The sequence below is a fragment of the Cuculus canorus genome, chromosome 5, assembly GCF_017976375.1.
Source record: "Cuculus canorus isolate bCucCan1 chromosome 5, bCucCan1.pri, whole genome shotgun sequence".
Lineage (NCBI taxonomy): Eukaryota > Metazoa > Chordata > Aves > Cuculiformes > Cuculidae > Cuculus > Cuculus canorus.
The window spans coordinates 7,679,719-7,704,761 of NC_071405.1; the positions used below are offsets into that span (position 1 = coordinate 7,679,719).

The 25,043-nt window shown below is 43.3% G+C and overlaps 1 protein-coding gene across 1 annotated transcript in view; it reads right to left on the reverse strand.

Moving 5' to 3' along the window:
- Positions 1 to 25,043, reverse strand: part of SYNE2 (spectrin repeat containing nuclear envelope protein 2) — a 154,919-nt gene that overhangs the window by 22,423 nt on the left and 107,453 nt on the right. The window contains exons 87-99 of the mRNA XM_054066775.1: positions 23,228 to 23,361; positions 22,721 to 22,925; positions 20,581 to 20,760; positions 20,133 to 20,261; positions 19,412 to 19,566; positions 18,927 to 19,074; positions 18,031 to 18,125; positions 16,472 to 16,706; positions 14,843 to 15,037; positions 13,952 to 14,077; positions 11,833 to 11,988; positions 7,916 to 8,074; positions 6,725 to 6,891 (exon numbers count right to left, since the gene is read on the reverse strand). Coding sequence (XP_053922750.1) covers positions 6,725 to 6,891; positions 7,916 to 8,074; positions 11,833 to 11,988; positions 13,952 to 14,077; positions 14,843 to 15,037; positions 16,472 to 16,706; positions 18,031 to 18,125; positions 18,927 to 19,074; positions 19,412 to 19,566; positions 20,133 to 20,261; positions 20,581 to 20,760; positions 22,721 to 22,925; positions 23,228 to 23,361 — 2,084 coding nt within the window. The remainder of the gene's footprint in view (positions 1 to 6,724; positions 6,892 to 7,915; positions 8,075 to 11,832; positions 11,989 to 13,951; positions 14,078 to 14,842; positions 15,038 to 16,471; positions 16,707 to 18,030; positions 18,126 to 18,926; positions 19,075 to 19,411; positions 19,567 to 20,132; positions 20,262 to 20,580; positions 20,761 to 22,720; positions 22,926 to 23,227; positions 23,362 to 25,043) is intronic.

Sequence of the window (25,043 nt, forward strand, 5' to 3'; positions counted from 1 at the left end):
CAGCAGACACAGAGCCCAAGGTAAAGGGTAGGGTCCAATATTGCAGCAACAGGGGAAACGATGAAAAACTTGAGAATACTCCTTGAGCACCCTCAGCTTGCACAGAAGTCACTGGGATCTGCCATTTCTCTGGCTACAGCTCACAGAAAAAAGTAAAATAGACTATTACAACCACAGAAGTCTGACATTTGCAACAACTATTTTCAGATGCATTCCTGCACACTGCAAGTATTCTTGCAAATTATCTGCTCTTTCCATGAAAGTAACCTCAAGAATTCTTTTGAAAAGCATCCTGAAGGGACTATTTGTCCTGGAAATCAGGCCTAGGCCTCCTGGGAGCTGGGTGGAGGGCACAGTGCAAGCCACGAAGCCTGGGGGCAATTGCTCCCCCTATGTCCAGGTGACCAATCAACCAACACAGAGTGAATTGACAGCAATAAAAGTTCAAGTGCAGGAGGGGGAATGAGCTCCTCCCAGTTACCCAGAAAGTGGAAGAGGCTGCCACTACTGTTGACTGACTTCTTCTTCTACAAAGTCCAATTCTCAAGTTATTTGGTCAAACAGGGGAAACTTACTGTTTACTGAATAAATGCCTACCTATCCACAATTCACTTCTGAATGAGAACCCACCTGCCACCATTTAACATGCCCCCAAAAGCATAAAAAATAGTAATAATTTTAAAATCCCACAAATATCATAGTTAATCTAAAAAAATCCCAACAAACTCAAACATCTTTTCTTCTTTGCAGTTGGCCCAGCTTAAAAGATATACGGATTCAAAACAGCACTCAGACAGAGGCATAAGATGCCTGGGATAGGACAAACCAAGCCAAAACAGAATGGCAGAAAAAGAACAAAAGTAGTAGATTATAACTAAAAGCTGGCTGGAAATGTGAACAGAAGGACTAACTGACCTGACTCGAGATTGGATTTAGGTCTTAATACCCTCAAAGTAGTTGCCAGCATTGGGTTACAAAAGAAATGCTTTAAGCTGTTTCAGGCTGAATCATTGCACAGCCCCACATATACAGAGAATATTTTGTAGTAACTACTCAGGAAACCTCTAGCAGTAGAAAGCACTTCTAGGTTGCTGAGACGTATTCACACAAAGAATTGCAAAATGCCTGCCAGTTGCATTGCATTAGCTGTCAAAAAGCTACAAGGAAAGGTACAGGGAAGCTCAAATAAGGTCAAAAGTAAGGTTTAAATTTTAGTGTCTGAACGAACATCCTGACATATATTTGGAATTCTCCTTCACAAGCACAAATGTCATCAGAAAAAGATACCAGATACAGTAATTTCTAACCGATGAGGAGCTGACATCACCCTGCCAGCTGATAGGATCATTTACCACTCTGTAAAGCAAATGAGATGCACAGCCCAGGAAACCTTTGTTCAGTAAGCACAGGGTGAGCTTAACCATGTGAGGGACGAAAGACTCGATTTAGAGAGGTGTTGTCAAAGGCAAATTTTAGGCCTCTGTATAAAAGGCCAGGACATTTCTCTGTACAGCGCCCAGCCCTGGCACAATGACAGGAACCCTGTGTTGGTGGGCAGAGCACAGGGCGGGTGCGCCGGAGGAGGCTTTTCTCATATTACCCTACTGGTGACTCCGAAAGGTTGTTGTTGCAGATCTCCACCGTCTTGGGTGCAAAGCCTCAAACCCCAGCTGAATTTAATTGAGAGAACCCTGAGCACTATGCCTCCTGCTACCGTGCTGCGTCTCCCACCCATCCACTCGTCCAAGGCAAATCGCAGGGAGCCACTGCTGCGGCGGTGCCCTTCCCCCCCTTGCCGCCTCGGCTGGACCCGCTGCGCCAGCGATGCCTGCGCCAGCAAAACCCACCACCACCAAACCCACAGCCGCTTACCAACATGGCACTTACGGTTCACAAGACAAAACCATTCCTCAGCTTGCAAATCCCAAGCTGCGACCACGGCAGGCATGGAAAGGGAAACCCCTCCTCCACAGATGCCCTATTTATTCGCTGCTTTAGCATCCTGCATAGCGGGGGGTGAGCTTTGCCCGTCTTCCGTCCTCCTCTCCAACCCCAACCCCGGGCTGAGGAGCCACTACAGCTCTCCCCAGTTTTAATCTCTATGTTTTGAATAGCTATTTTACCTGGCAAACGGCCGCATCCCTCCTCAAAACAAAATCACGAGAGCTTTATTCTGACACAAGAGAATTAGCACGCGAAGAAGCACACGGTGAGCGGCTGCCGGTGCCTGGTGACAAAAAGGTTGCAGGGTGGTGGCTTCAGCATGGAAAAAGGTAGATGCATAGCTCGTTCCTTGTGCAAAAAAAGGACTGGAGGCTCAGCCCCAGATGATTTGCAGCAGAGTCAATTTGAAGTGAATCCAAAAAAAAAAAAAAAAAAAGGAGAAAATGTACATCCACGCACCATGCACACAGATGTATCCTTACTTTCCCTGCATTCTTCTTTCTCGCCTTTACCATTATGTCCTAGGTATTTAAGTACGAATTAAATCTCCCACACACTAACCTGTCCTCTCTTTAACCTTTCAGTGCAGGCGGAAGGCCTTCAATGTTACACTGGACGACAAAATAACCCCTAATCTTCATTCCTGGTATCATTCCTTTGTGGAAAAATACAGTATCATGGTTTCTGTGTGTTACGGCTGCCAGAGATCACAGGGTGAGAAAAGAAGGCGGAATTAAAAGTCATTCCCCACCCAGCCAATATCAGGACAAAAATAAAGTTATGATAATCCTACCAAAAATGCAAGGAATGGTTTTGAAATTAATTTTTTTTTTCAGTATTCAGGTAATCTCCTGCAGACTTGTATTGGCTTGCCAATTGCTCACATTCAATACATGGCAAGATAAAAGTGCCTGGGAAGACAGCGCTCACCATCAGAGGGCTTCAGACACTTGCAGGGGTAAATCACGCCCAGTCACTGCGACAGCTCAACCTGGTTACAGTCCAAGAGGGGTTCACAAATGCATTTGAAACGGTAGGTCTGAGAAAATGAGGAAATTTAGCCTCCCAGCTTGACAGGCAGACAATGGGAATAGCAACAGCATACAGAAGATAGAGACTCCCCTTGCACTGCCAGCTCCTCCCCACTCCCAGCACACCGTGGCACATATTGCATAACCAAACTAAGCCCAACCATCCTGCCTGATACGATAATGAACTCTGTCACAGCTTTTGCACCAAAGAGAAGCGTAATCCCTAAAGGACAGGGTACCCAGAGAACAGGGAAAGAAAGCAGGCACTTTGCGAGTGACATTTCAACTGTCCAGATTGGTTTTTGCATCAAAGTCATTACAGAGAAAGAGATTTTACAGTGATACTGCCACAAACCAGTATAATTCTGCTGAAATTGGCTCTACCGTTTACACAGGCGCCTCACTGCGGCATACTTTGCTTCCTTTGCCACGCAATACCAATCCACAGCAATTTAAAAAGACCTTTGAACTCGAAGTGCACTCACGCTGACTGTGGGCTGCTCGGCCACAGCTGCAACAGGGTAGGACAGCACACCAGCGCCTGGTGCCTGATGGTCTGCCCTGCCAAAGGGCAAGCAACGTGGTGGAAAATAAACAGAGACCAGCTGAGAGGCGATATGAACTCACTTGCTCCCCATATCTACCAAGCTGCAGACACTCAGCTGCAGCGAGGATTCAGGGAGAAAGGGGAAGCACAGACCAGTGGCTCACTTGGAGCTCCACAATAAAACCTCCACGGAGTCCCTGCAGAGCACAAGGTGGTGTCACCGGAGGGTTTCAACTCCCTCGTGTTTTACTGCTACCTGAGCAGTTTTGGGGTGTTTGGGAATTTCACCCAGGATATGCAGGAAATCAGCTGGAAGCACCTTGAACCTCCCAAGTCTGATGTGGGAAGGAAGGAGCTCACTTTGGCTGTGGGAGTTTAAGATTCCTGGACCCCACAATAAGGGCTGTCACCTTGCAAAAGCAGGTAAAAGATCTAGTTGCCAAGGTTTCAATTTAAAAGAATGAGATTGCACATTTGGCCTTGCTAGCTCACCTGTATTTTCTTGTTCACAATCAAGAGTCATTTGAACCCATTCCTGCTACATGCATGAAAAATGTGCCTTTCTCCACAAGGCTGAAAACACGGACCAGACCCACCAAGTAAGGAAACAGATCACAGTGTGTCCTCAGCCAGGGATGCTAGCATCCCCCTTCCGCAGCCTAGCAGCAGTGAGAAAGGCTGCAGGATGCCCAGAGGTATGGAAATGCAACATTTGTTATTGTAGGCACAAGACTGCAGACTAAAACTCCCAGAGGCAGCTCCTGATGAAGCTGCTGGCTTAAATGAAGGCTCAAGCACCATCCTAACACTTTGCACAACCCCAGGCAGCACAGACACCCTCCCAGGACACTAGGGTGCTCCTTCAGTCTGTCAGCAGACACTTTGCAAACAGCAGTGCAGAAGGCAGACACTTTCCCGCTGGGCTGGGAAGCAAAGCATGGAGTTAATATCAGTGGTGGATGGGCCAGGAAGGACACTGAGGAACATGACTGTGCACAACACAGTTCTTGAGCAATTATTGCCAGTTAGTACATGGCTGGGGAGTGCTGTTCTAGAGTGTGCCATAGATGCAAATCCCACTCCACAGATTTTTGGCTGTCTACCACCTGTGTGCAGCCTGTGCACTCCTCCGACCCTTTCAGGCCTTCCCTTGGGTGTATGTGCAAGAATGCAATGGTTTCGCCTGGCAGACTGCAGCTTTGAGGCTGGTGACAAGAGAGTAAAAGCAAGAGACGTTCCATGTCCATTTCTACAGTCAGCACAACGCTCCCTTTCTGCCTGCTAGCATGTTTGCATTCCCCCCTCTATCAGCACGAAAACCTCCACTGGTAAGACTATCTTCAAGGTGAACAGAAATTCACTTGTTCTTTCCAGGCATTCTAATCTCTTGATGGTTACGTTGTCCCATGAGAATTAACATTTTGAGACTTTTCCAAGTTTACACCAGGCCACTGTCCAGCTGCAACGTAAGCACCAAAGCTTTTGTCACCACACAAGCCAAGCAGAGGACCATAATCAAACTGTTAAATCCTACAAGTGCAGCCATATGGCAGATCTGAGCTTGTCACCACGAAGTAAGAGAATCACTTCAAGGACTAACTGGAGAGCTCACCTAATTTGCCCATCTGTCCCAGGACGCTTATTGGTTTAAAAATGTGAAATAAGCTATCAGGAGCAATGCTCCGTGTGATACACTGGCTCGAGACCGGTTTGATTTCATGTTGGTATAACACAGACATACACTGCACTACAGAAAAGATAAAACATTGCAGGGTCAGCCACGGAGACATTAGAAACCACAGAACTGATACTGCCTATAAATATTGATTAGACTCCCCTTTGGATACAAGTTACTTTATAGTCTTTAACCACATGACCATAAAGTGCTTGCCTACTAGAAAGATTCAGTGCCCAGAATGCAGGATTGGCTTCAAATATTTTAATCTGCAATCAAAACTTGCTGCAATTCAAAACTGACACACAGCAGAACACCAATGATCACACGTGCTTTAAAAATGGCTTTCTGCCATAGGAAAGAAACAGATAAAAATGCTGTTCTAAAAGTGAAGCTTTCTTTCCTACACCAAATCAAATACAGAGACATCTGGAGACGAACCACTGCAAGACTATCTGCAAAGCCTTAGACCTTAAGAAGGCAGCTTCTGCTTAATTATCCAGGGCTCGTGTGTCACTGTTAATTCAGACCTCACTCCTGATTAAGGTCCAGCACACTTAGCGCTACACTTTCACAGCACAACCACCGCCTTATCTGTCCCAAATGTTGGCTGAGGAGGAGAGCTTCTGCAGGCCCAGAGAGGGGTGAAACAAAACCTTGGGAGAGAAGTTTAGATCCAGACTAATTTGGTGTTAGCCTTATTATTTCTGGATTACTAATAAACATGGGCAAACGGTGGGGCCAGTCCAGCACCCTCCTTCCAAGCTATGGCAGAAACTCAAGAGATAATAGTGAAATGGGATCATCTCAATAAGGCTAATACTAAAATGATCCTGATGTTCTTAACTCTGTCAAGTATAATAAAGGTGTTTAATCCACTAAGAAGAGGTCATCGCCTAGATTTTGCAAGTTTTTGGGTTTTTTTAAATTTTAACCATCACCATTTCACCATCATGCAGAAGATCTTGAATATCAAAAATAAACTCATGATATGGTCTTCCATTTGTTTTAAGGGAAGAGACAGAGTAAAGAAATACTGCTAGTATTAAATGAAATTTCACACACTTTTGAAAGTAAAAAAGGAACACTATCATTATATATATGTGACTGCCTACAGAGACAGGCCAGGAATCTCTTCTCAAATTCTATGCATTCAGACACATAGTGAAATAGAGGATTGTCTTAAAAGAGGAGGCTTTCTGGAAGAGCCCAAATTAGCTCCCATCACGCTGCCTTAAAATTAGCTTGTAATTCAACACATACAACAGAAACATTACCTTGACTCTTACCTAGTTCCCAGGATTAAAATTGTATTTTACATTAATTCCTACACCCTGCCCTCTGTCACTAGGTAAACTGAGACATTTGATACAGCAAAAAGTCATAACAAAAAAGGATTAACTTCAGTTTGACTCTCAACACTAGATTTCCACAGAACTGAAAACTCATGTCAGTCTGTTCTCGACTGACAAGGACACTAGCCTCTGACTTTTATGTCACATAAAACTTTGAAAGTCATTTTCTTACCGTGCTCCAATGGCATCCAAGAGATGTTGCCAGCGATCATTGATTTTGTTGAGTTTATCATCTATTTCGGCAACTCGGCTCTCGTTGCTAGCTTTTCTTAGCTGATCACCCATTTGCTTCAAGTGAAGCTTATTTTCACTAAATAGGTTTATTTCTTCCATGCAATCCTGATAAATATACACAAACATTGTTAATTCCTGGGCAAACCAAATGAAAACAAAAACAAGAAACCCAAAACAAAACTATCTGTTTCTTTTCCCGTGTGTGTGTGTGTGTGTGACGTGACATCAGGTTTGGTTTGTGATTGCTGATGTTTCTGCATTAGCGTGTAGAACTCTCACTCAAAACAAAACAAAAAAACCTCAGTGGAAAAGCAGACTCACGATGAAGCCACTATGAAAAAAATAAGCAGCTTAAAGACTTGCAAATGCCATGAGTAAGTACTCCTAAAAATAGCAGTTTAATGTCCTAATTTTATCTCTGCTTTCGCAATTTAATATAGTTTTTCAATCAGGCTACCTCAAAAGAACCCAAATTCAAGCCCAGGATGGCTTTATTTTGGTGGTATTCTTATCCAGAGGAGATCTGGGATTAGATATCAAGACCTTTAAGCCTCGGGAGCAACGCTGCAGCAAAATAATGGTCCTGTGTAAAAACAAGCTAATACAGAAGGATTAGAAAGCTCTAACTGCATTGGCTACCAAGGAGAAGAAGTAAAATTAGGTTCTATTTTTCATTATGGTAACTTCTTGTTTACCTGGCATAAGACCTACCCTGCCCTCCAATCTTTCTCTGTCCTCTGATTACCAGTTTTGCATCTACTGACATGACTGGAGGTGGTGAGAGCAGTGAGATGCTCCCAAGACACCACTGATTCCCAGCAGGGAAAGCTCTGAGCGGTGCTGCATGTGCGCCCAACAAGGCAGACCCCCATCACTGCAGCTCACATACGTCACGTTCCATGCCTCGATGCAGGCAGGTGGCATTTCTGGTTTGCAATGTGCTCCAAGTCTGACCACCAAGAAGAAGACAAAAGCTGACACTCGAAAAGCTCAACTTCTCACAAAAGCCTCCCGTACGTGTTCATTTCACAACACATATTACTTCCGAGACGCGAGGAAGAAACGAGGAATGGTGTCCCTATAACGACCTATCAGACTGCGATTGAAAAGAAGTGGCGTTACTACTTACCTTCTGCAATTTGTCTATCATGTCTTCGACGCTAACATCTGCAGTCTGTAATACTTTGCTTTCCATTTGCACCAGCCAGGAACACAGGTCCTTATTCTTCGCATCGAACGCAACCCAGGCATTGAGTCTCTCCTCGATCTCCTGCTTACGCAGAGACACCTATGGATAAGCACGCACATTAACCGCTGGCAACATCTTTCTCAGGAAAGAAACTAGCCATTAAGAGCCCTCTAATTTCTAGCCTGCATTTGATCATATTCCATCTTGCAGGAGCAGTTATTAAATATCTCTAGCTTTCTTTTCAAAGCCAGCAAGCAGATTGCTATTATGTCTTATTTCAGATAGCAGGGCCAAAAGTTGACTAGCGAACACCAGATTCTCTCCCTCAGAAGAATTAAACTGACAGCTTTATAAATAATGGGCTTATATAACAATTCAAATGTTACTCAGTGAAAGTCTGAGAAAGCCAAACAAATAAGGAATATAAAAGATATAGTTACTACATCCTGTTCAGGAGGGTCTCACATAGTACATGAGAGAAATAACACCTAGGTAAGTTCTTTTTCTACGACTCTTAAGAGAAACTCTGCAACTACTGACAGTAATTATTTTATCTCCATAAAAACCTCCCTCTTTTCATTTGCTCACCAGTTCTTGAAGAACTTGCAGGAAAATCAGCATCGAGAATCTATCCTTTTTATTGAAAACTATAGACTTTTTCCTCAAAACTACATTTGCCAGGATGGATAAACAAATTGCTTAGACAGGGGAATTAAGTTCTGATGCTGCCTGAACGAGTGAAGCTGATATCACTGCTCCAACCTCTCAGGAAGAAGCAGGGTCACTCTTCTACTCACAAATAATACTTATTATACTTAATATATATTATAATATACTTAATATATATTATATATTATACTTAAATATATATATTTAAGATCCCTAGGCTACTCACAAATAATACTTATTTGTGAGTAGCCTAGGGATCTTAAATATATATATTTGTATTCATTTACCTACTTTGATGGATTCCTGTACTAAGATGAAAGGACCAAAGAAAGTGAAAAATGGTACAAATGCTACTAAAACAAAACAAGACAAACAACTGACCCTTCAGCCTCACCAATAAACTTTGTGTTAAGGCTGAGCATAGCATTTTGCTTGCCTTGGCTGCAAATGGCCACTCAAAATATCATCCCATGGCATGAAACGTTCCCTCTTCACATCTAACATGCACCTTATATAGCATATGACTCCTCAGAATGCCATTACTGATTCTCCTAGACTAATCTCTAACACTGCTTTGTACCTCAGAGAGAAGCTTCAGCATGTAGTGCAGAAGCAAAACCAGACTAAGGTCAAAATAGTAGGCACCAAGTGATCTCCCACTATATTGTTTTTGTCCTTTAAATTCTGACTTATTTAAAGGAGGGGATGGGAGGTGAAAGTGATTTAGAAATCCTTCATGCTGATGTAAGCAAAGAGATGAGGCTGAAAGTACTCTCTTGGGACACAAGGAAACAACCTCCAAAATACTCAATGGCAAGAAGTCTCCTGGAGACCTCAGTCTCCCTAAGAGGGCCTCTGGTCTGGGATGCTCCTTATACCATCAGCCTCAGAGACATGGAGGGTAAATCTGTCATGCTCCCTCTACCACTTCCAGCACCTCCTGTGTGCAGAGACGAGTTAACTTGGTCAGTGGAAGAAGAGGCTATACATTTCAGCAAAACCATCCATAATCCCGAAATGATCTGGACTCCATTTTTGCCAGCTAAGCACAGGGTAAGTCAGGATTTTAAGAGCAGGAAGCACCTTGTAGCTGGCTAAACAATACAGATTTGGGGTAAAACACGAATGAGATGAAAAATCCCAGACAACCTTCTAGGAAAATGACCCCTTAAAGCCATTGCTTTGAGCACTATCTCCTTAGACCAACTGCCCTGGCACCAGCTTCATTTTGCATCCACGATGCACGAGCCATCTGAACATTCTCAAGGGAATATCAAAAGAATAGCAAGGCCCACACATCCAACCCACATGGTAGCATTCATTAGGACAGGATACTCTCTGATATGGATAGTTCCATCTTTGACCTACATCTACCTTGCAAAGACAGCTATGTAAACGCTAATCCCTTGAGTGCATCTGCTTACTGAGTGTGTTTGTATCCCTGCCCCTTCCAGCACAGGCATCTGGCTGCCTTGCTCCCATGGCCGTGACAGCTGCAGCCGCGTCTCGCTCCTAAAAGGCTTTCACCTCTCTGCATTTATACTGAAGATTCTTTCATTCCAAACAATACATCTTAACTCCTCTAATTTGTTAGCCAAAATAAAGCAGCTGGGCGAGCAGCTGATCAAGTCTGCTCTCCTACCCCATGACCAGCGCTGAGCATCAGTGCGGGGCTTTCTGGGGGCCGAGGGGTGCTGTGTAAACACTGCAACGTGCGTGTCCCTCCCTGCAGCGCTGAACACATTCCTCCCTCCACAGACTTGTAACAGTCACATTAATGTCACCCCTTCCTTCTCTCCAAAACAGACTCACCTAAACTTTCCTCCCTGAGGAAACTACAGTAGAAATTTTGAATAAAATCTGAACTTGGAGGGAATTACTACTTGGAGAGACTGTAGTGGAGCACATACAAAGGATAGCTTAATTCTCAGAGCTTGAAACAGCAGTTGAAACAGCAGCCATCAGCAGTTCACCAAAAAACTAAAACCAACAATGTTCTCTCATTTAGAGGCTTAACTGCAGATTTCCATTGGGAAAAGGGTTCAGGCATTCTGATTTAAAAAGAATGGCCTGTATTTCTCAGGAGGGGGGAGGGTGTCTCTGGAATTATTTTCAGAGTTTGGAAACAATAACAGAGAAAATGCTGGTTGTAGATTAACCATTCAGTTTAAAGCAAAGATACTAAATTCTTCTTTCTTGTAAGAGTGCAAAAAATAAACCCAAATAACTATTTCATCACACCAAAGTTTGTAAAATAAGCACAGCTGTTCATTACTTTGGCAATCTTCCCACCAGGATGGCTTTACCTTTGCCTGAGTAAGGGATAGACACAAAATACTAACTTGCCTCAATACTTCTTTACAAACTGTAAAATAAAAGCTATTGACCTGTGAGTAAAGAGAGGCAAGAGCTTGGCTTGCTGGCACATAGAGCCATCCAGAGTAACTTAGGACCCCCAAGTATTTTACTTCTCCCAATCCTGTTAGCAGGGCAAAGTAAACACACACTCAAAATGCACAAAAAAACCCAAGTGAATCAAGTTCATGTGACTTTGACGGTAAATGCTCCCCTGCTATTTTACAGGCAGCAGTGAATTAAGCGTAATATAGCAACGAGCCACAAAGAATGCAAATGCTTCTCAGTCTTTTACTGCTGCAGGAAAGATAAGTCAGTTCTTAATGTGTTTAAACCCAAGGGAGTCAGTATTTAAAGGCATGTAACTTTTCTTTATCTTTTAACATCAGACTGCAAAGGCCTCCTCCTTCTTCCTTTCCCTACTTTGTGCCCTCAGGCAGCTCCTGTATTGATCCCTTCCCTTTGCCCACCCTTGGCAGCTCTGAGCAAAGCCACCTATTTCAGTACAGAGCTGCGTTGCAGTACAGAGCTGCACTGCTGCCCACAGCTGCATTTCAGGACACAGCTGCATTTCAGTCCACAGCTGCATTTCTGTCCACAGCTGCATTTCAGCTTCGTGCTGAAGTTTGGGCACTCACCAGTTACAACGGGGTTGCAAAACACCCCACAGCCGGCTGTGTCCAAAAGGCAAACTGCTCCCCTGCACTGGGAGAAGCCCCATCCCCACGTAAGGCTGGAAAAGTGACAAATCCCACCTGCTAACCCGCTCCCCTTTATCTGCCAGGCCAGAGGAATATCCCGCTATAAAAACCCAGAGGAGGCGGAACACTTACTCGCAAGCAGAGCTCTTCCCACTGTCTGTGCAGATGTTCAACTTGTTCCTGGAGCACCATCATGTCCTCCGCAAGGATGTAGTGAGCCACCTCCACCTTCATGGCCTGCAGCTCCTTCATGCTGTGAGCCCAGTCTGCCAGCGACTGCTCCAGCTCCTGCATGGAAACGCACCCACAACAAGCCTTGGCACTAAGCTCCTCTGGTTTCCAAACCTGCTCGTTAATCCCCGGCTTGGCCTGTGGGGGAGGAGAGGAAGGGAATGCGTGGCCACTTGTGTGGCGCTCTCTGGCTGGACGGCACTGGGTTCCTGGCTCAGGGCCTGACTGGGAGCCCACTGGAGCCGAGGGCAGAGCTGCTGCTCGTTTACTGTTTCTCCAGTGCATCCCAAAGTGTCGAAATGCTGCCCGACCCCCTGCTGCTCCCACGCTCCAGGGCAGCGCTTGAGCTTTCATATCCGGGAAGAAACCTGCCAAATTCTTTGGCTTTTCTTTTTTTTTTTTTAATTATTTTGGCCAAACTGCTTTCCACCAGCATTTGTTCCATTTGCAGGTTAGTTGTTTAAATGCTAAAAAGAAATAAAATCTGTTCCCTTCTCTAATGAACTGTTTTGCAGGCACCTCAGAAACCTGGAGCCTTTAAACTGCTCATTCACAGGAACACGGTCTCTCTCTGCTGCTCCATTCCTCCATCTCCCTTTGGCCTTTATAACAAGTTTAGGCATTTTCCTTCTCGGTGCTAAAATTATGACCTAAAGAACAGACACCACTGCATGCAGCTGGGAAACAAAATACTCCACACACGAGGAACCAGGTCCCATTTTGCAAGGCTGTTGCTGGGAAGTGTCATGGGCTTCTCTAACAAAGAAAGCTCTTACAGGGGATCCAATATATCTCATTTTAAAGGGAAAAACACTGTGAATGTTTGTCAGAAGTGTACTAGGTCGGAGCCCTGCAAGCATTTTCACTGGTCTTTTGATTCAGTCACTTATCTAAAACATTAAAAAAAAAATCTTACCTGCTTCAACACTGGAGGAAAGAAACCTAAACAATTTACCTGAGCTCACCACAAATTGCTCCCTACAGATATGCAAATATGCATTTACCTATCTTAACAGTGGTTGAATCCCTGCATTAATGGAGCTAACAATGGAATTGCATGGGATTTTGCTAACCTTGTATAAGGTCCCAGCCTGACAGAAAAATAAATTTATTCTATAGAGGAGTGAAATGCAGGGAGAGGAAAGAAAGTCCCTTCTCTTCTCCCCCATGCCATTCTGGTCCTTTATTTTGTTATACAGTGACACCAAAAGCAGCATCTGCACTGGCACTGTCTGACCCTGATTCAGCCTTTGGGGCTGAATTTCCCTTAATGCAATACGAGGCAGGAGCTATGGACTGTCATCTCACAAATAATTCAGGGCTACAGCAAGACTGCTGCCATAGGAAAGGCAGCCAGCACTCACAAAGAAGATTTCAGACAGCTGATCATGAGTTCAAAGGCTTTGCCTGTTAATAAGCTTATTTGTTCCCACTACACAGGTCAACAATACACTTCATAAAAGGATGATGAAAGACTGACCAGTCCAGACAAAATGTCTCCTATCCTTTGGAAATGCTTTCCTTGCTAGTTAATTTTCATGGTGCACTATGGGCTGCAAGGGCTTTTGCCACTCCCTTACTCTTAATTTTCCTTCTCTTTAATTATTCTCGGATCCCATAGGTGTGTGTTGTGCTTTGCAGACTTACAAGGTGTCTCGCCTGAGGAGCTCCCTGTACAAAATGGATTGGAAAAAAAAAAAAAAAGAGAGATTCAGCCGCTAGGACAGAGGCCAGTTTAGCTGAGACCAGGGAAATTTTCCCTTTTGTTTGAGGAACCGCTTATTTCATAAAGTCAGACTGTGGAAAGGGAGCAGAAGCAGGAAAAATAAATCCAAATGTTTCTACTCTTCCTGTAATCTTCTTGGTCAGCTGGACTCTGCAGACTGACAGCAATGAGGATGGTATAAAGGACAGAAATTTGGTGTCACTGAAGAGCAGGTGAGAAGGAAAATTGATTTCACAGGGATCAGGTGTTGTGCAAAGACTACATCTATTTAAATGCAGTATGGCTGTTCAATACCTTAATGCGTTCCTTAGCTTTATAGAGCTCTTCATGTTCAACTGGAAGTGGATCTTTTACTTTCTCCTTCAGCTCTCGTAGCCTGCTTTCCAATTCCTTGATTTGCTTTTCACAGCAGTCCCAAGTCTGCTCAAGGACACCCAAGAAAGATATAAAAGTTTAAGATATTTTACCGTGACATATTGAACCTTATGGACGTGCTAGAAAATAGCAGCTTCAACCCACTGCAATAAATAATCATGTGCTCTGGTTACTTGGATTTTCCCACCAACAAGAACCGGGTGCATGGATTTACAGAACTTGAACCCTCTCTTGTGTTTAAGGTTTGCCTTACAGAACATTTCGGCTCCTTTTGTTTTGTCCAATCCGAGAGTCTTTAAGCATTGTTTATGGGCTGGAGACTGTATTGATGACACTATTCAATTTTAAGACACACCTTATGTGCTCTCCAGCCATGAAAGAAAATTCATTGCTCTAAGGAAAGAAACATAACCTACCCGTCTGTTTAGAGGTGCAACACAAGCAGAGCAACACTACCTCCCCTCTGAGCTAAATATCGCCTAAGCCCTCACAGCCCAAAACAGAAGAATGCTCCAGGCCATGGGGAGCATGAGGATAACCTGAACAGGAAAATATTCATTGTAGCAACAAGTGGATGCTCACTCCTTCTTCCATTGAAGAATCAGGGGACCACAGTCTTAGCTTCTCACAAGCCCTGATGGCACAAGACAAGCACTTCCCTCAGAGCCCTTCTGCCGTGAGCAGACGCTCAGCACCTGCCTTGTTGCTACAGAGCTCAGACTTGGGGACAGTGAGGTGGGGAAGCTCTGCTCTTGAGACCCAGCACCAGAGAAGCAGAAGCTGCTTCTGCCTGGCAAGGGCAGCACCTACCTGTAGTGCATTGCTGAGTTGCGTCTTTGTCTTCTCCAGCAGGACCCAGGTGTCCCCCCAACTCTGCTCTAACTGTCTGAGGTCCTCCTGGAGAACGGCGCTGGTCTCAGGATTGGAGACAGTGCGTAACTTGCCTCCAACGTCAATGGTTAAGGAGTATGTGGCTTGCCACCTCTGAAGAATCACCGCCTTACTCTTTAAAAGAAAAATAATATGCTTCTAACGTGTTCTTAGCGAGCTTTAGCGTTTCACTAGGAAACATTCCTAGCGTTTCACTAGGAAACAAGTCACAACCCACAAAGGGAGTTACAAAGCACTAGTTTGTTCACACCCATGAAAGAATAATGAATAGGTCTTCTCCCATCTGCCTTTTTAATTTCAGGAAAATCAGTTTCTTTCTGCTCTATAAAACTCTACAATAACTTTTTACAGGCTGAATCTACAGATAGACTGAAAGTACAGCAGGTACAAAAAGATGGAATTCAGTTGTCTGAGATATTCTGAATAATAAAAAAAAACAGTTTAAGTTTTCCTAGCACCTCTAGCATCAACAACTAAGAGAAATTTTTCAGAGATAACAGTTCTGTCTATCGTGACATACTCCAAGCAAAGTAAACCATCAGCAATAATTTGCCTACAACACAAATTGACCTATAACACAAGCAGATACAATCATTGTTTCTTTCTTTAAAACAACAGCAGGAGGGAAGGGCAATTTGGAGTAGGAGGGAGAAGACTTTCTGGCTTTTCTCACCAAGGAAAAGCATGAGCACTAACTCGTAAAATCTACGGAAAAATCATCTTTACACAGCAGGTAAAAATAAAGACGGAATAAATTGGGCAAGCGCCAAATGCAATACTGGTGATGTGTTAATCCACCAACATCAGCTGGGTGAGAATACAGTAAATATTGGACTGTGCAAATAGAATTCAGTCATGTATTCTTGAAAGGTTTTACACTGCCTGAAGCAACCATCAAGTTTCCTGCTTGTTTTTACTGTCTTATAAAACAAAGAGATGCATAATTAAATGGGAAACCCAGATTTCTCAAATTAACATAGGACAGTATTTTTTTCCACTGCACATAAAATGTGGAACTCGGTGCCCTGAAGAATTGCTGCCCAGGTGTGGCAGCTCCAAGGACAGACCTCCTTGCAAGTGCTTTATCCTCTGTTCTTGGCATCTCCTGCCCTTCCCTGCACACATGAGGTCCACATCACCTGCCTTCCTACATATGTGCCTCCTTCCTTCAGGCAAACTGCAAGGCCTGCATTCAGCAGCCATGTCAGTAAGATGCATGCAGACCTAGAGGGTACCCGTCGGCCAGGATTCTTGCCTGATGTCCCTGGCACCTGGCATTTCCATGTTCATATCAACAATATATTTAAAGCATACAAAGCTATTGAATGACAGTGATGTCCAGGAAGTTTCCTGGTATAATGTGCCTTACACAATGTCATTGGTTTCTCATCTGTACTCAGCTTTATGAAAAAGAGTCAGTTTTTCCCCAAAAAATTGTTTTCCCCCAAAAAGCAGGTGATTTTAAAGCATTTTTTCTTATGGACAGTACTTGTTTCAGTCTGAGAAGAAACCCACAGATTTTACATTTAGGAATAATAGGTACAGTACCTTGAAATCATGAATTAGATTTCTAAGCTGGGAAACGCTATTGCAGTCCTGGCTTCTCACAGCTACGAGGAAGCTGTTTGTATCAGCAAGCAAACTGAAGAGACTCTGCAGGGAACTCCTAAAGAGCCGCCACTGGCTCACAAGTCCATCAATATCTTTCTTCCTCTGCTGAACCATTCGTGTAACATTCTGCCACTGCTCTTTCAGCAAAGTGAGCTTGGAAATAAAGTCTTTTCTGAAAATGACAAGTGTTGACTGTTAATGTATTTTGACCTCAAGGCAGCTTTTTACAATAATCGTGATGGATGTGTATTTGCAATATTGTATTCCAATTACAATACCGAACTATACAAAAAGCTCTATGCAGCCCTAAGCTCAGCCCTGCTCTCTGTATTCCATCTTTTAAGCAATCATAAAACCTTTTGCACAATACAAGAATGGATGATGCAAGTCGTTCTTGCTATTGTGGTATAGCAACATGTATAACACAGCCATCACAGAAATGCGCTAAACGCTTCTCTGAAGAACAAGGAGGTGAATGTGAGACAAAGGTCTCTAATTATGCTTAAAAACTGATCTGTGCTTTTACCAGGCTGTAAGTGGGAGTTCAACTATTGTTTTGTCCTAGAGCATCGGGACCTAACTGCAAAGTGAAAAGGCTCTGTGTTGTTACTGAACCTGTTCAAGCAGGGTTTTTGGCCTCTCCTACAACATGGTTAGATGATCCAGCAGATCTAGCTGGAGTGGTTAAGAGAACCCTCACCTATCAATTCTGCTCCTCTGTGGGAGGCCACGACCCCCTGATCAGCTCTTATAAAAACACTTGTGTTTGAGGGGCTACCTTCAACACAAAAATCCAGCAGCTTTGCTTAGCTTAGGCTTGCCTTCCCTGGCAGCTTTAAGCCAAGCTATGAACTTCATCCTGAAGTGGCTGAGGCAAGTACACGCACTGTCCTGCCAACCCTCTGGAAGCAGCAAGCTCTAGAAGAGAGTGGTAACATCTTCACAGCAAAAACACCTGAGGCAGGTGAACCTCTGCTCACAAACATTACTTGCTGCTTCTCACTCTATGTTGACTAAGAGAAAAGCATAAGATCATAGTGATAAAAAACAGGTTTAGCTACCGTATATTTTGGGTTGATTGGCCAATGACCTACCATGTGTGCCAGGGGCAACCTGGATAGTCTCACATCTCTGCCCTTTGAAAAGCAGAGAGGTCTAGGAAGTGAGGAAGGATCCTTCGTATGCAGGATCCTGATTACCCACTCTGAGAAGGTAGCTTCTCAGCCACAGATACGGTTCAAACAACTGCAGGGTACCAGTAGACAAGGAAGCCTCCTGCCCAGGAGCAATGACTTTTGTTAGCCACAACATCCAGTTATTATCCAAAATGCAGGCTGGCCAAGGCGCCTGTGTTTCTCCTTATTGCACTCCTCACACTTCTGCAAAATGTGTCAAGGGGTACTGAAAGAGTGAACCTAGTCAAGAATTACCAGCTCAAGGAAGAGAGCACATTCGCTCTCTTACCAAGATCTTAGGGATCAAAACAAATAGATTACCTTTGCTCTGCTTCTCCAGATTCGAAGGAGAGTAGAACTTTTGCTATAATAGAGTTAAATGTCTGCTGATTTATGGAAATCTCAGTTTGCAGCATCTGAAAAAAACCAAGAGAGCAACAGTTTTAACCATTCACTGAACAACCTTCACCGTAAAAGCTGGTTCTGCTCCTCCTGACTGTCAGCATTTATTCAGTTTTAAATGCTGAAAGCTCTATTATTTTCAAGGGCTAGTGTGAAATGCAACCTAAAAGATTCCACATCTTTTGGATACCAGGAAGAATTTGCACATATGTCACATCAGAACCCACCAGGAGCTGTATGTAATACACAATCTGAAGCCTGAAGTTTGTGGGACTCATTCCAGAGAAATGCGATCTAGACATACACCCACAGGAAAGCAATAAAAAAGCTCTCTATCACAACAAGCACAAGTTTGTTCTGTACATAAGTTCATTGCAATGAAGGAATTGGAGAGTTCTAAGTGAAAATGAGAAACTAAAATTCTGTGGATCCTAATGAACATCACTTAGCATGCAGAAACCTAACACCCCACGAAAGTTGGTGGGGTCCCGAGTCCTGAGTTGGAAGAGGCCTACAAGGATCATCAAGAACAACTCCTGCCCCTGCACAGGACAACCCCCAAATCTATACCACACAACACTTGAGGATGCACTCCTAAACATCTTTTCCCTACAAAAAGCAATCCATTCATTTTGGAAAAGGATTTTCACATTTCCAGGTTTTCCTCTGAATAAATACAAGGCCACATTTCAAAAGAGTGAAAAGCTCTGTAAAACTCTTTCCAGATCTAATTTCAAAAAACATAGTATTTTCTAGTCATTTCTCCCCTCTTTCACTATTCAAGAAGATGCTTCTATTTTTAGAGATAGCTTTACCTCATATACTCTCTGCTGATCCTGCAGTTCTTCCAACTGTCCTGCAATATCTGCTTTTAACGCTTCTTTCATTTTTTCTAGGAATTTCATCCAGTTTTCACATTTCTGAAAGAATTTCTTTTCATCGTTCTGATTTCCCTGCAACTCACTGGAAAACAAAAGAAATCATCAGAAACTACAGTGCTGGTCGTTGTTTTCCTGGATAAGTTTGCATACGGTGTAACGTGGCCATTAGTAACACTAACATAGCAGGGTATTGCTCGGCATTTTGCTACCTTCTTCACCTATGAACATCCAGATTTCTGCTTCAAGTGACTTGGTATACAAATAGTCACTGAATAATCTGGAGTAAGTTGAAAGGGCAAGAATTCAACATGAAAAGCCGCTGAGAACAGATTGCAAGGCTTCCCATGCTTTAATCTGATATTCAGTTTCCTCGCAGAAAAGGAAATGGTTAGTGGTAACGTTTTGTTTGCATTACAGACCTGCAGCGTTCCAGAGCAGCTGCTGTTTTCTGACTCCACTGCCAAGTCAGGGTCTGAATTTTCTTCAGGGCAAAGTCACTGAGTGGCACCTTAACGCTTGCTTCATTCAAACTCTCTATGCTTGGAGAAAGTGCAGCAAGCTCCAGTGTGTAAGCCTGGAAGTAAAAAAAAAAATAAATTAACTGAAAAAAAATACAGCCTTTCTTTCATTTACAAGAAATATAGATACCTCTTCTGTAGGAAGCCTCTGAACATTATGCATCCAAAATGCTAACTGGACACCGCCCCCCCCCCCCCCCCCAACATTTCTGTGTCAACTTCAAAGAATATAAGAAGCAGAAAAGTCACAATTCCCTTACACGGGGCCCTTTTTCCAACAGTACTGAACAGACACTCAAGAGCTCTACTAGCAAAATTACTTTGTACCCTACATTGAGGGCAACTGGGTAGCTCCAAAGCAAAGCCGGGGAAAAAGATCTCCCCTCAACCCCAAATCTATGTGATTTTCCTCCCCTCCATGCAACCATTTGGCCTGCAATGTGTACCTAGAGATTTTATGAACTTAAATCATTGGGGTTTATGAGATTATAGCTACTCTGATGGAAGCATTGTAACTACAATACTTAGGACAGAAAGAGTTTCTTGAAGTAGACAAGAGCTGGTATCCTACAGACACAAAACCTGAGTATGTATCTTTTTGTACTTGGGAAACCAAACATACCACAAGCAATTCTGAGTTGTCTGTTTCTCCTTCTAGGCAGCAACTATCGAAGTTGTCAGTGCAGTTCTTGACACGACCCTCCAGCACTTCAAGGGAGCTCTGGAAATCCTCCAGTTGTAAAAGATTGCACTAGGGTGAATATTGCATACTTATGTTAATTATTATTTAATATAAATAGTCAGTATACAAAACAGAGCAATAAGCTGTATCATCAGGAAAACAACAGTTGTTAAATGCAAACTGCAGGCTTGCTAGAGCAACACAAACAGGTAGGAAGGTTGAAACCCTTCCTTCCCCTGTCCCTCTGGCCTCATGTATTACTTCCTTACATAGTTGATCAGACTGTCAAGCTTCATTTTCTGAAATTTCATTTCAATTCAACAACTCCAGGGCCCTAGTGAAGAAGCCACCTCAAACTGACAGCTAATTTAATATTAAAAAAAAATACCTCAAATTCATTTATCTTCCTCTGCAACATCTCTTTCAAATAGGATGCTTTCTGGAGTGGCTGGAGCTTCTCCAACAGAAAGGACCACGCAGCTGTCCCAGCCTGCTGTTTTATGCAATCAGCCTGTGAAGAAATCTCAGTACGAAATACTAGTGTGTCTACAAGGCCATGCTGTAAATTCTGACGAGAGAAGGGGAAAGAAAAAAAGTCAGCAAATGAACCAGATCATAGTTCTTGTGCCACTTTCATTTAATAGCTTTTGTTGCTGTAACTAAGCTCAGCTATAGTGAAAGCTTTGGTCTTTTACTTGGAGGATAATGGGAACTGGATCCATTGACTCCAGTGCTGAGAAAAGCACACTGCAAAGTTCAGTGGAGCACCCATGACTTCATGCAGTAGGATAGTACTGCTACAGAGGAGATTAGGGAGAGAAATCTCACTATCTCTGTCTATGGAACAGATTTACACTAGCAGATGGAGAAACTGGCCCGTGCTGCAGTTGAGAAATGAAATTATGCTACAAACATACCACTTAGTGACTGAGAACTATGGTTTTGTTTTCATTTGTTCCCCTTTACTGCAGAAATGATGCTATAAAATTAAACTCTGGAGGCAGTACAAGAACAAGAGAGTAATTTTATACTCGTTCAGTATACCTGTTTTTTTTCTTATTTTTGACCTGAACAAGGCACAGCAAGATGTCATCTTGAATGGTAGCTATTTCTAGAACGGTCATCTACTTTTAGCCATGAAACGCCCTGAAATTTGCTGTTGTATATTGTCTGTGAGTAATGAACAAAGACTTCTGATTAGGAGAAGTTTCCCTAAAAAGTAAAATGGATCTTAGTTCCGGATCCTCGTCTTTGGAAGGTATCGTACTGTAAACTGCCTCTTCAGTCACTGAGTAAATAACCCATTTAGATTTCTTACTCTCTATAGGGGACTCTATTTTTATTTATTGTGGTGACAGAGTTCCGTAAGCCTATAAAATTTCCTAATACACACTAGAGGAAAAGATTAGAGAGGTTAAAATACAGGTTAAAATACATAATGCAAATGTATCTTCAGACACATGTAACTCATATACCCTGTCACTGATCCTCATTCTTCTAACTCACTGCTTTCAAAAAACACATTAAATTTCACATGTCCTATACACACCCACCAGGACAGGATCTACAGTGCCAACAGCACTCTAGTGGTCATGTCTTGCTTAGTAGGTGCAAAGCTCTTCCCCAAAAAATTCCAGAAAATGTGATGCTTTTTTGCTGACATACTGATGAATTTATGCTATAGCCATTAAGAGTTCAGAAGAAAGTGAAAATGTTCTGGTGTAAGTTTTGCTGTTAGTTTTTCTGACATGGGAAGAAAAATATATGAGTTCTCTTTCCCATAATGTAAAGTTTCTTAATTGGCCACATGCATACTGTGGACTTCTTCCAACACGTGGCTAGAGGTTCATAAAGCGTGATGAATCTTTGCTCTGGCCTGAAAGAAGGATTATTATATTTCTTTACTACAGACTGAAGAAACCAAAAACGACAGAACCTAATGACAGCTTTGCTGCCGAGAGTCAAATGTACCCTGTGGCCCCAGCATGAGATCTCATTTGCCTAATGTCAGAAGTATTTAGAATAACCTAATGAGCTCAAAAGTGTGTGAACTTATCGGGCCAGGCCAAAAAAAGTACCAAACCCAAATAAAATCAATTTGAGGACCATAGAAGACCTTGAGACGGTCCTGTGTTCTGGGAAACTGGTCTTTTTCCCACAGCTATTTTTCTTGTAGATATTACCTCTCCCTCGAAGCAGTGCCCCATGAAGTATATAGTTTTTGGTTTAACAGTTCCTCCCAGAACAGGCCTGATTCTCTGTATAGAGCAGAAAGGGGCAGAGATGGAATACGATTGCTCCCTTGTGCTCTTTTCTCCTCCTGTGCTAACTCTAGCTTGGTTTGGTCTCAGGACCTGGTCAAAGTATTTAAAGGAAATACAAAGGTTTCTGTTAATGGAAGAAAAACACAGATCTCATGTTTTCCACTGACTGGTTTGGGGGAGAGGAGAGGGAGAAGGCATTCTTTTGATTTGTTCCTCAACAATAAATCTTGATTTGTACCAGGCAGCAGAAAGGTATTCATTTACCTTTAGATCCTGTATCCTCCGTTTCAGGGTTTCTATAGTGTCTTCCTGAGGCACACGAGCATCCAAGAGCCGAGTGCATTGCTCTTCGAGCTGTCTTAACTTGGCTGCTGCCTCAGTGCATGAAGTATCAAGGGGCTCCAAAAGCTGTAGGGTTGCTTGGGCTGCCCGCAGTTGATCTGTGAGATCTTCATTTACCAAGTTCCACCTGCCAGCATATCAAGGGATAGAAACATTTTCCTTGTAGATTCTCCTCCAGAATATGATTTCATGTAGCATTCCTCTGGTAGTTTCTTTGTGTTCATACACATGTTAGTGAAATCCCACTGGCACAGCACCATTTTGTGCTCCACAATCATCACAAAACAGGTAGCATCAGCTACTCCTCACACGGGCGAGGTGTATTAATAATTAATACCGATTGAAAAGCGTGACAGACTTTCAAGTCCTGCCTCAGCAACATCTTTTTTTAAATACTAATAACTGGGGGCCTTTTTTTTGCAAGCTTACCTAGCGTGTGCCTCTGTGCACTTCTGTTGAATAATCTCTGCAAAGGAGGGTGAGCAGTTCTTCTTCAGCTTACTGGCAGCAGCATGGAGTTTGGCCCAACTTTCTTCACTGACCTCAGATTCATCTTGAAGAGACTGCAAAATAGATTACGGCAATTGGGTGTGGAGATGAATGACCTAAGTACAGCTTCCCCTATAGACTGGTAGGGAGAGGGTAGCAAGAATGCAGTACAGATTAAAATGTTTGTGAATAATGCAACACCTGATCTTAAAAATTTGGAAGCTAAAAGAGAGGAGAAACGGCCCAAGTTAAAAAAAACCATTCAAGAGGCCCATTTTAAACTGAGGTCATTTATTTGTTCTTAAAGAAACATTACATTTAACCAACCCATAGCCTCAAACTGTTTAAACTAGTTCACTAGAAACCAAAAATGTGTTCATTTTAAGTCACTGATTCAGGCACATTTCTACTGGCAGCAAAGCTGGCTTGACAACTCCTGTCTCTGGCTGAGCGTCCTTCCTCCCAATACAGGCAGAACTGCAGAACCCTGCCATGGATCATATCTATGAACTGATCCAGATTAAAAATAAACAGGGTGATGGAAGGAGGGAGGTAAAAGGTGCTCCAGTTCCTTCCATTTATTACGTGTCCCCATGTGAGGGTGCAAAGCGCTTACTCAGGCTTTACTGCTGAGAAATACGTAGCTGGCAATCACAGCCTCAGTCTGGCCTGTACCATTAGCAATAAAACTTGAAAATAAACCAAAATAGACCTTATTTAAACTGAAACAGGGAGTGTTTACACCGCATTCAACACTTGCTTACAATCAGGTAAAGCGATTTTAGGTGTATCTGTGAAACATTCAGACCTAGGGCCAGCCTGCCTACTCTAGATGCTCCACTTAAACTCTGTAATAGCCAAGCAGGGTAGCAGGACAATCCAGAGCTTTTATGCCATAGATTTATGCCCAGCCTCACTCTGAGGCTGTGCAGGAAACTCCAGCTCTCCGGAGGGCGACTGTACAGCTGACTTTGCATTGGAGCAATTGGAAACGTCAGCCTCAGGGATCCCTCTGCTCTGACCTAGGGCTGCCGCACTCATCCAACCCAAGCCACAGCTTTTGGGAAGGGCTATCCTGGGTCCTGGACCTTCTCTTCCATGCTCTTTGGAGATGGAAAGATGCTTTAATGCAAATAAGACTTAAATGCAAGACACATCAGTGGTCACTGGCACAGCGGCTGGGCCATAGTACCCCAAGTGGAGCATTTGCATCACAGGTCTGGAGACATGATCCCTTCGTTAATTTTCTCCCAGGTCTCATTCATTTCTGCATTCAGTCCCAGAATCGATGCACTGTCATCTCCTTCCAGGTTATGCTACAGCATTTCCCTGGGAAGCAGAAGTGAAGGGTCAAAAGGAAATTTGCTCAACAAGTCACGAACCAGTCTTTCACCTGAACAGTGAGTAACCTTTAGCAAACACATACAGCGACGGCATTAGCTTTTCCTTTGCCAGCTGCATTTTCAGCCCAAATTCCTGCCATCCACGTGGATTAGACACGAACTGAGTAGACATTAGCACAAGGCATGGTGGTGGAGTGCAGGTGCCCATCTGGACTCAGTAGTGCAAGGGAGCACGAGGACCTGCTCATTCATATGGCGATGCCTTCCAGCACGTGCAGAAGAGTAAAAGGTCAAAGGATTTTTGTGATCCAAAATGAGGGGCCTGCTAGTCCGCACTAAGGCAGACATGGTAGCAGCTGACCTGTGCTTCTCTCTTGAACCTAGGTACCTAAATTGCACAAAAGAACTTATGT